Below are 13,268 nucleotides of genomic sequence, written 5' to 3' on the forward strand. Positions count from 1 at the left end.
AGCCATTTCCACAGAAATACACTGGCACATAACTTGCAGGTAAGCACACTAGCTGCCATTATAACACTGCTATGAACCTAACCACTCATCATCACTTTAAAAACGATCCAAAACGCTGAAGTTATAACACACTTACCAGGTTTCTTATTTATTGTTCCAGTTTTGCCAGCACTACTAGAACCCTACAAAAAAGACAAAGCAATCTTCTTTTAATAAGCAATAAAACCAGTAGACTTTGCACCATCTTTAAGCATGTGAAAAGAAAATAGAGGTTTTAACTCTGAGGCCATATTTAACAAAATACCATGCTCCTGTACTGAGATAGTCAATGTGACACTGTGGCTAGAGCTCTGATTCAGGACTCAAGCTTTATGCTCTTCTTTTCTGCAAAGGACTTTAATCTCTGCTTAAAATCAGTATCTAATAGGTGGGTATCAATAACAGAAATATACTAAAATTGAGAGAAAGCATCATGCATTAAGTAAGACTCAAAATAAGAACTCACTTCTTGATCCTTTGGTCTGACATAATTGGAGGGGAAGATTCCAGTTCTGTCATCGATGCTCCCTGTCCACCATTCCCCTTCTTTCTGGGTCACGAGAATTTCCTCTCCTTCCGTAAAAGTCAAGTCACCAGGTTCAGAGCTTGAATACGAATACAGCGCAACATACTCTGTGCAAACAGTACATATAAAGGAGGAGAGAATAGATAAGAGGATAAAAGTACATCAGACACAAGCAAAAGTACCGTTGATACCAACGTTCATCAGTGTGTTCACAGCGTGGATCATGTCTTAGCAAGCCTGAGCATCAGCCTACCTGCCTGGTTGTAATCACAGCTGGCCTCGTGCTTACAACTTGGAATTAAGGGTACACAACATCTTACAGACAAATTAATTTGGCAGAGTGAGAGTCAGTACCCTTTGAACAGACTGCAGATAAGCCTGTAGGCCACAGCTAAAGAACTTACATCTCTTTTAAGAAGTACTCCACCCTACCTCCATGTTGCATAGCAGGAATGTATATTCCACACCTACATCTGATTAAATCCATTCTTATCTAATACAGCAGAAATGAAAAACACAATTGGAATAAAAACATAACTGGGGAAACAGAAATATACTGTATTAAAAGGCTTAGAAAGTGTTTCTGACAAATTCTTCTGCAGTAATACTTATTTTCTCTACTCCCTACTGATTAAAAGAGAATGATCCACATTCAGAAGACTAGAATCCCTTCTCCTATTTCTACAGCACAGAATAGTACAGTAGAGAACAGCAAGAAGAGAAGTCAGCTTATGGGTACGAGACATTTTAATTTTCAGAAGTAAATTACTGGAGCATAAGCCCTAAACAAACAAGCAATCAAACACAACCCAACAAACAAAAAAATTTGCCTATGCTCAACCTTAATCAGTTACAAATTTTACTCAAGTTCTTGTTTTAGGATTCTCATAATAATAGCTCGACATTCACACTGTATCTTTTGGACAAACATTAAAAGACTTGCTCAGAAATTTTTCTGAGTCACATGCCGTTAAGCAGAAACAGGGTATATCATTAAGTAATACATTTCATGCAGTCTTACCCTCTCCTACTGTGTAAGACTGTGTATTAGTTTTTTTCTTTACAGCTGCATAAATAGCTTCTGGTCTGTGGAAAGAAAAAAAAGTTTGAGTAACTAAAAAGTCTGACCAAGAAAAATCTCTTTCTTAGGATGAGACTAAGCTCACTTCAGCTGTCTTAAAATTGGTATTTCCTCTAAATTATTTACAAAGGCTTCCTTGACTCTCAAACAGTGACAGATATTATGGGAATTTAAGATGTGAGTAGCATCCAAGAGCACAGCACACTTTTAAAAAAAAAAGTAGTATTATAGAACAAGATATATTCACAAATTACGCTATCTGAAAGAAGTACAAAATAAATTTGTCTAACTTCTCATACTGGAGAATTTCTAAGACCTTTCATCGTAACACATAACAAGAACAATTCACACACGGTGGTGAAGCCACTCCAGCAGTAACCAGGCTCTGAATAACTACCCGAGCAGTTACATACGGCATTAGATTAGACATAAGGATCTTTCCAAGAAAGAAAAATAGCACTGTTTCTGTAAGGTGTGCCTTACGAGCTTTTAATGCTGAATGTTAAGGAATTCCTTGTAGGTCACTTAGAAGTTGGCACCCTTCAGAGGCACAAAGCAACTCCACTGCAAGAGATCTGACTTGGTAATGAACCAAAAGAAAGCTGGCACTTGATGAATGACCAAACACCATCGACTTTTCACAGCACTCAGCTTGGACAACTGTCTATTTACTCAGTAGTGAGCCCAACATTACTTGGCTTGCAAGAATGAAATAATAAAAGCCTAAAATGGCATGGTGTAAATTATAAACATTAATTGGAATCTGCACTTTAAAGCACTGCAAGGATTTTGCACTCTAAAACACCTCTTTTTTTAAACTTTAGAACAAAACAATAATAAGGCGCACTTACTCCTCTTTCTTGATTTCGCTTCCAGGTAAGAGCTTGACATAAGATTTTGGAAACCAACCCCGTCCTCCATGTACCTCCCCAAACCACCAGTTTTCCTGCTGCTCCAGGACAGTGATGATATCATTTTTTGAAAAATTCAAGTGGTTATCTTTTTTTGCAGTCCAAGAGCAAAGTGCTTGTGCTTTTAAGTTCTCGACAGGTTGCCCCTGTTAAGACAGAAGTGGAGATGTTGGCTGACCATACTACCCCTAACTGGTGCAAGTGCTAAAAATAAACATATGCTGATGTATCATTTGTTGAAGTCTAAGCAAGTTCATTCCTAAGTGTTGGCCTAACTTCTTTTTTCTTTTTTTTGCCTGGACAATGCTTTACATTCTTGTATATAAGTGATTGACTCAGGAACACTCTCTCAATTCTGTTTCTTACTTGTTACAAATATCTTGTGTGTCTAATTACAGGTAAAAACAATCACAAAATTATGAAACACATTGCATGAGCATTCTTGGTCACCAGTCCTCTGAAATGTATGGAATTATGTCTATCGACAGCAGTGGAGAATTCAGACTAGTTTTTTATCCCTGGCCTGTTCAGTGCACACAGTATTAGAAAAATTAGAAAAGTGTGTTTGTGTTTTGTTTCGTTTTTTTTTTCTTAAAAAGTGTCATTAATGTGAACAGCAAGTTCTCCACTTTCACGCAATTTACCTGTCCGTGAATGGGTGAAACAGATCCAGGGGACACAGTGCGAGTGAAAGCTGATTTCTGTTGCCAGGCTGTATTAACGTTCAAGCTAGAAAAATGTACATTTTGGTAATCAGATTCTTCTGCAGATTTACTTGGTGAAAGTGGTCTGCAAATTGAATACAGGCATATTTAACATGACAATTTTTATTATAAAAATTACCTCAGTAGAATCACTGTGGTTTTTTTTTTTAATAAATATAAAACATATCATTCTATGCAATGCGCAGCAGACTATCTAATATTTAAAATATGCAAGCTAACACTTTCAAGTAGACTTGTCAGTAAGTTTTCTGCATTTATATTTTCTGTATCATTTAATGATACTATACAGCACATTATGCGTTAACTTTGAAAAAGCAGTTTTAACACAAATGTAACAAACACTCACTCTGAAGCAGCTGAGGTAGTAGATAAAGATACTGTCGGAGGAAGTAAGGCCTTCTTAGGAGATAAAGGTTTTTCTCCTTCTGGTATTTTTTCTACGTAATTGCACGGAAACCAACCAATACGTCCTTGAAAACTCCCGTAAAGCCAACCAGGTTCTCCAACATTTTTTTCATCAACCTATGGACAGGCAGATAAGTACAACAAAAACACAATTAGCTGTCTGAAACAAGAGGATGATATCTCGTGTGTCAGCACCTGTTGGCACTCTGAATAGTGTGTGCAGCACTCTCACAGGATCAGCATTTTTATCTCTTCCTTTCTCAGAATTGAGCTGATTTTGCCCTGTTCAAAAAAGAGGGTGATGCAATTGCACTGCGCCTCCAGCAGCTCCTTCCAAGGTAACACACCAAATCTGCCAGCCAGCTTCAGAGACATGTGGAGACAGGCCTCAAAGATGTCATATTCCTTCAAGCAGGCCCCAGACAACCTGACACTGGGGACCACACACGACACCTGGAGCAATTCTGACTTGCCAAAATCTATGATGCACTGTGTTGCATTTCATTGAACACAAAGCCAAGAAGCAGTGGCTGGCTGGCCCAGCAGCACAAAAAACAGGTACAGCTCTGCTTAGAGAACTGTGGTGGTCTTAAGTGGGGAAGGGCAACCACATTTCTCAGTGATTTTCTGTAAAAGACTGGAGGAAGGATGTGCTGGACCTGCAATTAACTGCAGACAAAACACACCCAAAAATTCTATTATTTATTGCAATGATTAAGAGTACAGCATTTGTATTACACATTCCTATCAGTACTGAAGCCTCCATTACTCTGCATATAGTCAAAGCTATAGAAAGAAAAAGCAAGCTAAAATTAGCAGCTAATCAAATACTAACAGCTAGTTAGCTCAGCTGAGCTTGAAGGTAGGAGAGGAGGAGGCTGCTGGCGTATTTCTAAAACAGGATATCAGCAGTTAAATGAGACTGTTAATTTTATCTGAAAAGGAAGCCAAAACAACAACTTTTATTTCCTTGTCTATACTTCATTGGTGTGAAAATGCAAATAAATTATTTAACTCTATCAAACTGAAGGTTAATACCTACAGGTTTCAATATTCTATAATACACTGCTTTCTGAATTCTCCCCTATCACCTATCTGTATCACTATAATCTGAATGAGGGAGAGCCATATGTACTCATACATTAGATACATGTATATTAACCGCATCACCACAGTTGTAAATCAGTTTTCACAAGTCCACCTGACCACACAGGCTTTCAAAATTGTTTATGCTAACAAATAATATAATTAAATGAAATGACACAGATTTCAACCAAGAAGCCAGAAAACATTTCTAGCCTTATGATCCCTCTGAAACATTACAGATAGCATACTCAACGAATCCAGAAGAATACTACACAGGATGGACGCAGAATACTCTGCTATGGACATCTGCCTGAGAGAGCATTTATAAAGGAAATGACAAGAAGACACAGATTATGTTAACCATACATTAGAAAATGGTACGTAGATTCAGAAGAACCTTTCACATCAACTTGTTAAATAACTGGCCTGTTTCATACGCCATTAATAATCTTGTCTTCTTATGTAGCCATTCATGCCTCTCTTTACTATACTCACATTTCAAGCAGACACTTAGAGGCCAGCATTTAAACGTACAAAAACCTGCCGCAACTACATCATTCCTTTATTCCACAATTTTAGAAAGCTTATGTTTAGAGTTCACTACTGTTACTCCAAACAAACTCTCGACACTTCTAAAATACAAATAAAGATTTTATCTGAACTAATCCTAATTTCACCTGTTAAAAAAAAGTGATCAACTTTAAATTGTAATTAAGTCTAGAATGTATCAACATAATGCTTCTGACACCTAGGACTTTGTGTATCTCAGGATCAGAGGAAGGGGTTGTTTTCTCACAAGTTAAACATGAATGGCAAATCTTACCTGGATTATATCCCCGGTATTAAAGCTCATCTCATCGTGATTCCTTGCTTCAAATGGATATAAAGCTCTGTAATTTACGAAGGCAACCGAATTCCTAGACTCTGAGGTACTAATTGCGTTGCCTGAAGGGATAAGAAAACTGGTTACTGTTTTGATACAGCTGAAAGCACTTGGAGCTCTACCATTCTAAGCAACACGTATGAATATAAGCAGAGCACAGTTCTTGCCTTGAAGACACTAAGCAAGTACCAGAGGAGATCACTAAGTAACAGGCTGATGGGATGCATACAGGGCAAGGGTTTAACATGCTAATCACTAAGTGTAATGTAGGCAATAAAATGCATTTTCTTCTCAAGTGAAAAAATGAGATCTTTATCTTGTCATCCCTTCTTGTCAAACAGCTCTGGCTAGGCCAGTACTTTAATATAGTCTCGTCTAACAAAAATACAATTTTCCAAGTCAAAAAGATAACACTGCTCCAAGAAGTGTTCAGCAGCACTGTGAAAATTTTACTTAAAACTCTTACAAAGCAAAATACCATAATTTGTGTTTTCTTTGCTTCTGCATTCTCCAAGCCTGTGACTGATGCTGCTAACAGTGAATGTTTTACAAGGTCTAGATAAGTTGTGCAAATATCTTTCAGCGCTGTCCTAACTTGGTTCCTGTTTAATTCGGTGATAAAAACGGCTAATGAAAACTTACAAGAACTAATGAATGATGGATTAAGCAAAACTGCTTTTAGTGAAAATATTGTTAAACCACTATTTTTCAAAGTCCTACAATGAAAGTCATGTTGACTTTAGTTTTTTGTTAAAAAGAGGTATTGAATAAGGCAGAAATAAAGTGGATTTCAATATTAATAAGTCACTGAGGATTACCTGTCCATCCACTTATCACCTGATAACACTCCTCCACGTTAGCATTCTTCTTTAATCATAGAAAGTTCTGGCCTTATGAAAAAGCTAAAATATTATTGTTTCCAACATCCAGAATTTGTTAGCCATGATCACTGGAAGATTTGTCATCAGGGCCGCAGGTGGTGAAAATTGATAAAAGACAACCTAAATTAATAGGATGATTTATACCTAACTAAAGACATAGAACATTGTGTGTTTGTTTTTTTAATTATTACAATATTTTAGACAATAAGTCTGCCAGTGTCACATTAACACTAATACATCTCAAGAATGAAATGATACTCAGGAAAATAGGAATCATTAAAGCAATAATCTAACAGACTAAGATTACCTTCATTTTTCCAGGGTGTCTTAAGACTTTTACCCTCTGTTGGTTTCAACAGATCTGCAAACTTTTCGTGTATGTTTAATTTAGAAGTGCGTTTCTCTGTCTCTTGAGAGTTGGTCACTTCTTTTATCTTCTTTATTTCTTCATTCTTCTTACGCCTCTCCTCAGCTTCTTTTGCAATTTGCTCTTGCTTTCTTTTATCTTCTTCCAGTTGCCTCTGCCTTTGTTCCGTTTCTCTCAAGATTGCAGCTTGCCTATTTTTGTTCTCCTCTTCATGAAGCTGTTGTTTGTTTTCCCTGTCTCTCATCAGTGCAACTGCTTCTTCAGCTTTCAGCTTTTCTTGAACTTTTTCTTGCATTCTTTCTTCCTCTAATCGCTTCTTTTTCTCCTCCTCTTCCCTTCGGATATTTTCCTGCCATCGGTTCTCCTTCTCCCGTTTTGCTTTCCTTTAAAAGGGGAATGAGAGAGTGAGAAAGAATTTTTATTTTTCATAAAAATGAAAGTCACTGTGTTCAAGAATAATCAACTGCACTTTTAAGTAAAACCGTGTCTATGATATTGATGAGTTTTCTCTCTGGGCAATAAGCAGGAGAGTATAGTAAAAACATATTTGAATTTTCTTGTCTTCCTAAAAAGGAACGAAATTTAAAATTTCCTCACTCATCCATCTTTCAAGATTAACATATGAGTTAGGAAGTCAATGCACTTCCTATTGTCTTAAGTATCAATCTCACAGTTGTCTGAATATACATGAAAAAAAAACTAGGAATTAGTCAGAAGGGCTTGTAAGGAGATAGGTACAAGGCCAGAAAAACACGGTAGAAAATATGAGGAATTTTAGATGTGTATTATTTATTAAAGGAGCTAAAATCTTAATAGCAAGAGTAATTACTTTGTTTATTTACCTACAAAACCTGAGTTTACAAATTCTATGAAAATGAAGATAAAAACAGATTGGAAAGAGGGAATTCAGAACACCTTGTATCAGTGGCACTCCATATAAAATGTTTTCTCTAAGGTGACTAACCAGGACTTATTTTTACCAGTTACACTTCCTGTTTATTACAATCAGTGTCTTAAAGTCACCATGGCATTCTTTTGCTTTAAAAACTGCAGTGCCGACAGATTTCAGATATGGTACCTTGCAGCCTCATCTTCCAGTCGCTTTTTCTGTGCAAGTTCAGCTCTTCTTTTTTCTACCTCTCTTATTTTGTCCTGTTTGATCTTGTGGAGCTGCTCCAAGGCTAATTGCTGTGTGCTGTAACTTTCTCTCAGGTCCTAATAAATAAACACAATAAAGTACATCAAAAGAAATAAAACCAATCTTTTGAGAAAAGCATCAAGGCATTTTAATGTTTTGTGAATCAAAGTATTACTTTGTCCACACAAATGAACAAAGTAATATTAAGTTGTAATAGTCCTTGAAGGTCACTGTAAAGAAAGTCAAAATATAAAAATAGCTGCCAGGTTTGCAAAGCCTTTTATGTAACTTAGGCTTTCAATGCGCCCTTCAGTCACACACCTGCTGGAAATGGCAAATGTGACAGAGGAAACAGGAAAATATAAAACTTAATGTTCAAGCACAACATTATTTAAGAACAAAGAAGACAATGAAGCATATTATAAATAATCACAAAACGCATTTCTCGAGGCGGCAGACTTCAACTGAAAGCCAACACAATGCCATAAAGCTGAGAATATATCCCTTAAAAAGGGTGTTCACCTTCACCATGCTTTCTTTTTTTCCGCTTCATTCACCATTCTAAATTACAACTACAAAATGGTACCACCAAATGGAAGACTGAAATAACTCTGACAGAGTAGGCTTACCACTGCAGGAAGCTATAGCCTAAGGCCACTAACTCAGACCAGAGTTTTGCTGTATTTGTGAACTTTTCTATTGAACATATCGTTCAATTCCTACTCCATCTCCCTCTGATTAAGAACATTTCATAAAACATCAGCCTGAATCTTTGGGATAATTAAATTTACAAAATAAATAAAAAAAGGCAGAAAAAAACAATAACACAAATACTTCAGAATGTCTTCATCACATTACAAAAGATTTTGAACATACTACGTTATTTTCATTAGGAATCCTACTGATAGGATTGAGCAACAGGTATACCCTGACTTTTTATATTTGGTATCATAAATGCAAATAAAGCAATTAAGAATGATCTATTCCCACTATGATATGCACCACTACCAAAAATCACGTTGCCTAAAAATTACTGTGCATTTTATACAAAAAGGGCAAGGTAACAAGATTTCTCTGTCAGTGAAAGTCTCTAACAACTAATTAAACTGATCAATTTACTACTATTTTTCCCCAAACACGTTCAGCTGAAAATACTTCTAATTCTACATAGAAATCTTTGATATGAGGAGAGAACAACTCTTCCGCAAAACTGAAAGGTCAGTGAAGTAGTTCTGAGAATAGTTTATGGGGGGGAAAAAAAAAAGCCAGGTTTCTGACAGCAGAGGCCAAAAGCAGCACTGAAGAAAAACAGTAAGCAAGCTTTAGTACGGGGTTAATATGGAGGTTTAAAAGCATTGCATTTGCTGTGCCATGTGTCATATTCTGGGCACTGATGCTATTTCTAGTCTCAGACTCTGAAGAGAATTCGTATACTTGACTCACAGCTAAAGATGTATGAATATAGGAACGGTGAGACAAGTAGAGAGCAACAGATGGAAAAGAGAGAAAAGACACTGTTTCCATCTAAGGCAGTATTCTTTTTGTTGATATTATCTTAATTAAAAGAAAAATATCTAGGTGAACATAGCCATTTTACTTCTTAATAAACTATCAGTATTTTGCAGTTTGGCTTTCTAAGCACATAACAAAATTGTAAATCTTTACAAGGATTTAAAAGTTAGCAGAAATAAAAAGAGCCTACTGATTTTCTTTTATGAAAATATATATAATAGAAGTCATATATCCAAACAGAAAGGGTAAGCAGAGGAAAATTGCGAAATAATTAAAAAGCAAAAGAGCCAAAGATTAGAAAATAACCTTAAGTAAGAGGAAGAGGTTGTTGAGACAGCTTAGCAGAGACAAAAGGCACTGAAGAACAGAATCATCCATATTCTCACACTGTAAGATAAGGCAGATAAAAAGCTAATTAATCTTTGCACTGTATTTTGAAAAACATATTTTAGGGAAGACTAAACTGTGGATGCAGCCACTGAACACAGCAAGCCATGCGAGTGAACAAGTAACTAAAAATGTATGTAACCAGTGTTACATGTAGCCATTTTTTTCACAATAAAAGAAACTCTTAAAATGTTTACAAATTTTAATTTTTGTGTCATTTTTAACAGAGAGCATAGAGCCCTCACATTGGGGCTGTAAATGAATTATTTAGGAATAAAGTTCACATCAGAGCCACTAGGAGTAAGCTGGTAAGTGGATACTTGCTAACCTACCTGAGAGTTGCATGCATTTTAACGTAAGTCAAGAATTGCCTCTACAACAAAAATGCTTTTAGGTCCAACAGTCAACATTTATTAACTTACTCTCCAGTGAAGTGCCCTGTGCTTATTTACATAACAATACCTAAGTCTGTTACCAGATCTTGTGCAATATACTAAGAAACCCCATTTTTCTTTCGATTAAAGTGTTGTCCACAATTCAAGAATTGTAGCCAGTACAACCCCATAACAACAGAATCTGCAAGAGCCTGAGAAATGAATTAGAGTTTGTATCTCAAACCAAATTAATTCTAGAATGCAAAAGTTTACAGTGAGCAACTGGTGATTCATGCAAAGCAATGATGAGTGAGACGTTGATACTTTAGTACATTAGCAATAGTTTTAAATGCATTTTTATCGTACTCCAAGAGTCTGGGAAATTCTTACACGACACCAGAAGTTCGGAAGAGTTTTTTGGAAGTCTGGTGGAATTGCCACCATCTTTATGATTGGAGGGAGAAATAAAGACACTGCTTACCAGTGTAAAACTATGTATTGAGAGAATACACTCACCTTAAGCTGACTGTTAAATGCATCCATTTCAGCAAGTTTAGAAGCAGTTTCTTTCTCAAGGGCATCAAGTTGTTCCTTAAGTCTTTGGCATAATTCTTCCTTTTCTAGGGACTTCTTGTGCACTGAACCAATTCCTGCACCTGCATAGAATCACAGAATCACTAAGGTTGGAAAAGCCCTCCAAGATCATCTGGTCCAACCATCCCCCTACCCCCAATGTCACCCACTAAACCATGTCCCTAAGCACCACGTCCAACCTTTCCTTGAACACCCCCAGGGGCGGTGACTCCACCACCTCCCTGGGCAACCCGTCCCAGTGCCTGACTGCTCTTTCTGAGAAGAAATGTCTCCTCATTTCTAACCTAAACCTCCCCTGGCACAACTTCAGGCCATTTCCTCTAGTCTTATTGTTGGTTATCTGTGGTAAGAGGCAGCTCCCCACAGCTTCCTTTCAGCCAGTTGCAGAGAGCAATAAGGTTTGCCCTGAGTCTCCTCTTCTCCAGACCAAACACCCCCAGTTCCCTCAGCTGCTTCTCACAGGACCTGTGTTCCAGGCCCTTCACCAGCTCCACAGCCTTTCTCTGGACACGCTCCAGGGCCTCAATGTCCCTCTTGTACTGAGGGGCCCAAAGCTGAACACAGTACCTGAGGTGTGGCCTCACCAGAGCTGAGTACAGGGGAACGATCACCTCCCTGGTCCTGCTGGCTACACTATTCCTGATACAAGCCAGGTTAAAAAAGACAAGCAATTTTACAAGGACTTTGTTTTCACTGTTTTTCTTTTTCCTAATATACATGCACTCCCAACGTCTTTCCTCAAAAATATCCCTTGATTTATCTTCCTATTTGCATACAGCACAAAGAAATAGACCAACACCTACCTACCTGAGACTTACAGACATCACATGTAATACATATAGAATACTTTGCAAATTGTTTTGCATATCACATTAGACCAATTCATAGCAAGCTTCTGAAAGCAGGAAAATCTAGTGTGATTTGAGAGGAACTTCTAATGTGATGTAAGGGCCAGTGTAAATTTTACATAAATTAACTCCCTTGAGTCTACACTACAAAAAAAGACATGGTGTAATACGGATCATAATATCCGTGGTCTGTATAGTCTGCATAAGTAAACTTCCAAGCAAAATCTGTTTTGTCATAAATGCGTTTGTTTGCCCCTTTTTAGAACACAAAGGAAATAATGGAATGCAGATGCAGCAATTCCAAGGTGGCACTCACTGAAAAGATAAAAAAAAAAAAGTGAAGGTGTGATTAACACCCCTGTATCCTACAGCTTTTTTGTTGTTTTTTTTTTTTTTTTCCTTTTTTGTTTTTACAGTACAAGTGATGAAAAGCAAGCAATGCAAACAGAAGAGAATTCATTTGTGGGTACTTACTCTGAGTGTTGTCAAGTTGAACGTTTTTAATTCTTTCAGTTAACAATTGCTTTTCAGGAACTAAATAGATTAGTTTATTCTGGTACTCCTGTAGATATTAAAGAAAACATAACAACTTTTTAATACTGTTTATACTTAAGTAAAAGTGGGTGAATTTCCAAACATAATCTCAACTCACATTAATGAAAAGCAGGATGCAAGTTATCATTATAGAGTAGAGGAAAAATGACTTCTGCACTCCCAACATAAACACTACTATAACTAAATACTTTTTAACCAAAAAAGCATTAACACAGCTGGAAAAAAAAAGTTACTATTTATACAGTTATCATGAGAACATCTGACTACCTCAAATCTAATATAAAACAGTAACTTTCTGTGACACACAGGAAGATGAAAAGAAGTTTCCCTGACAGGCAGGAGCATTACAAAAAAATAAGGTAGAGGATGATTTATCATAGACAACTATTCTGAAATAATTTGTCTTGCTATTCAAATACAGAAACTAGAAAAAAAAAAAAAGACCTGCAAGGTAACTCAGCCCAAAGACCAACTTGGTCTGCATACAGAAAAGCATTCCTCATAAAAATCTGAGTTTGTAGCTATAAAAGAACTCAAAAGAAGTCACTATTATATATCCACAAAAATAAAGCTGAAGTCTTGGCTAGTGTCCTCATTCAACTTTCAGCTTGTTGTAGTACATTTAATCATTTTTTTAACACCACAAAAAAAACTAAAAACCTCTGCAATGTTGATGGCATCGCCAATTTCCTCTCTGCACTATAATCAAACTGATTCACTATTCTTCGCTATCAAAACTGATTATCAACATTACTGAAACACAGAATAGGAAATAAAGGAGAACTACAAACGTAACAGAAAGTTATGTACCTGCAGCTGTTGTTGTAATTGCTTGACTTCCATAATTCCTTGATCACATTTCTTATCTAAAGCCTCCAGCTCAGTTTTCCGAATCTGCTTCTTATTTCGAATATCTTGCAATCTGCCTGAGATTTGCTGATGTTTGTCCGTCTAGA

At 36.7% G+C, this 13,268-nt stretch overlaps 1 protein-coding gene across 10 annotated transcripts in view; it reads right to left on the reverse strand.

Moving 5' to 3' along the window:
- The window catches only part of ITSN2 (intersectin 2), an 81,208-nt gene that overhangs the window by 23,976 nt on the left and 43,964 nt on the right, over nt 1-13,268 (reverse strand). For 7 of the 10 annotated variants that reach the window (XM_066995026.1, XM_066995023.1, XM_048065711.2 and 4 more), the window contains exons 14-26: nt 13,123-13,263; nt 12,232-12,319; nt 10,832-10,971; nt 9,861-9,941; nt 7,983-8,119; nt 6,845-7,287; nt 5,597-5,718; nt 3,629-3,804; nt 3,202-3,346; nt 2,498-2,703; nt 1,587-1,651; nt 506-672; nt 137-182 (exon numbers count right to left, since the gene is read on the reverse strand). In XM_066995026.1, the coding sequence (XP_066851127.1) occupies nt 137-182; nt 506-672; nt 1,587-1,651; nt 2,498-2,703; nt 3,202-3,346; nt 3,629-3,804; nt 5,597-5,718; nt 6,845-7,287; nt 7,983-8,119; nt 9,861-9,941; nt 10,832-10,971; nt 12,232-12,319; nt 13,123-13,263 (1,957 nt within the window). Of the gene's footprint in view, nt 1-136; nt 183-505; nt 673-1,586; nt 1,652-2,497; nt 2,704-3,201; nt 3,347-3,628; nt 3,805-5,596; nt 5,719-6,839; nt 7,288-7,982; nt 8,120-9,860; nt 9,942-10,831; nt 10,972-12,231; nt 12,320-13,122; nt 13,264-13,268 lie in introns of all 10 variants that reach the window. The other 3 variants (XM_066995027.1, XM_066995021.1, XM_048065701.2) reach the window with 3 other exon arrangements.

Source organism: Anser cygnoides, chromosome 3 (assembly GCF_040182565.1).
Source record: "Anser cygnoides isolate HZ-2024a breed goose chromosome 3, Taihu_goose_T2T_genome, whole genome shotgun sequence".
NCBI lineage: Eukaryota > Metazoa > Chordata > Aves > Anseriformes > Anatidae > Anser > Anser cygnoides.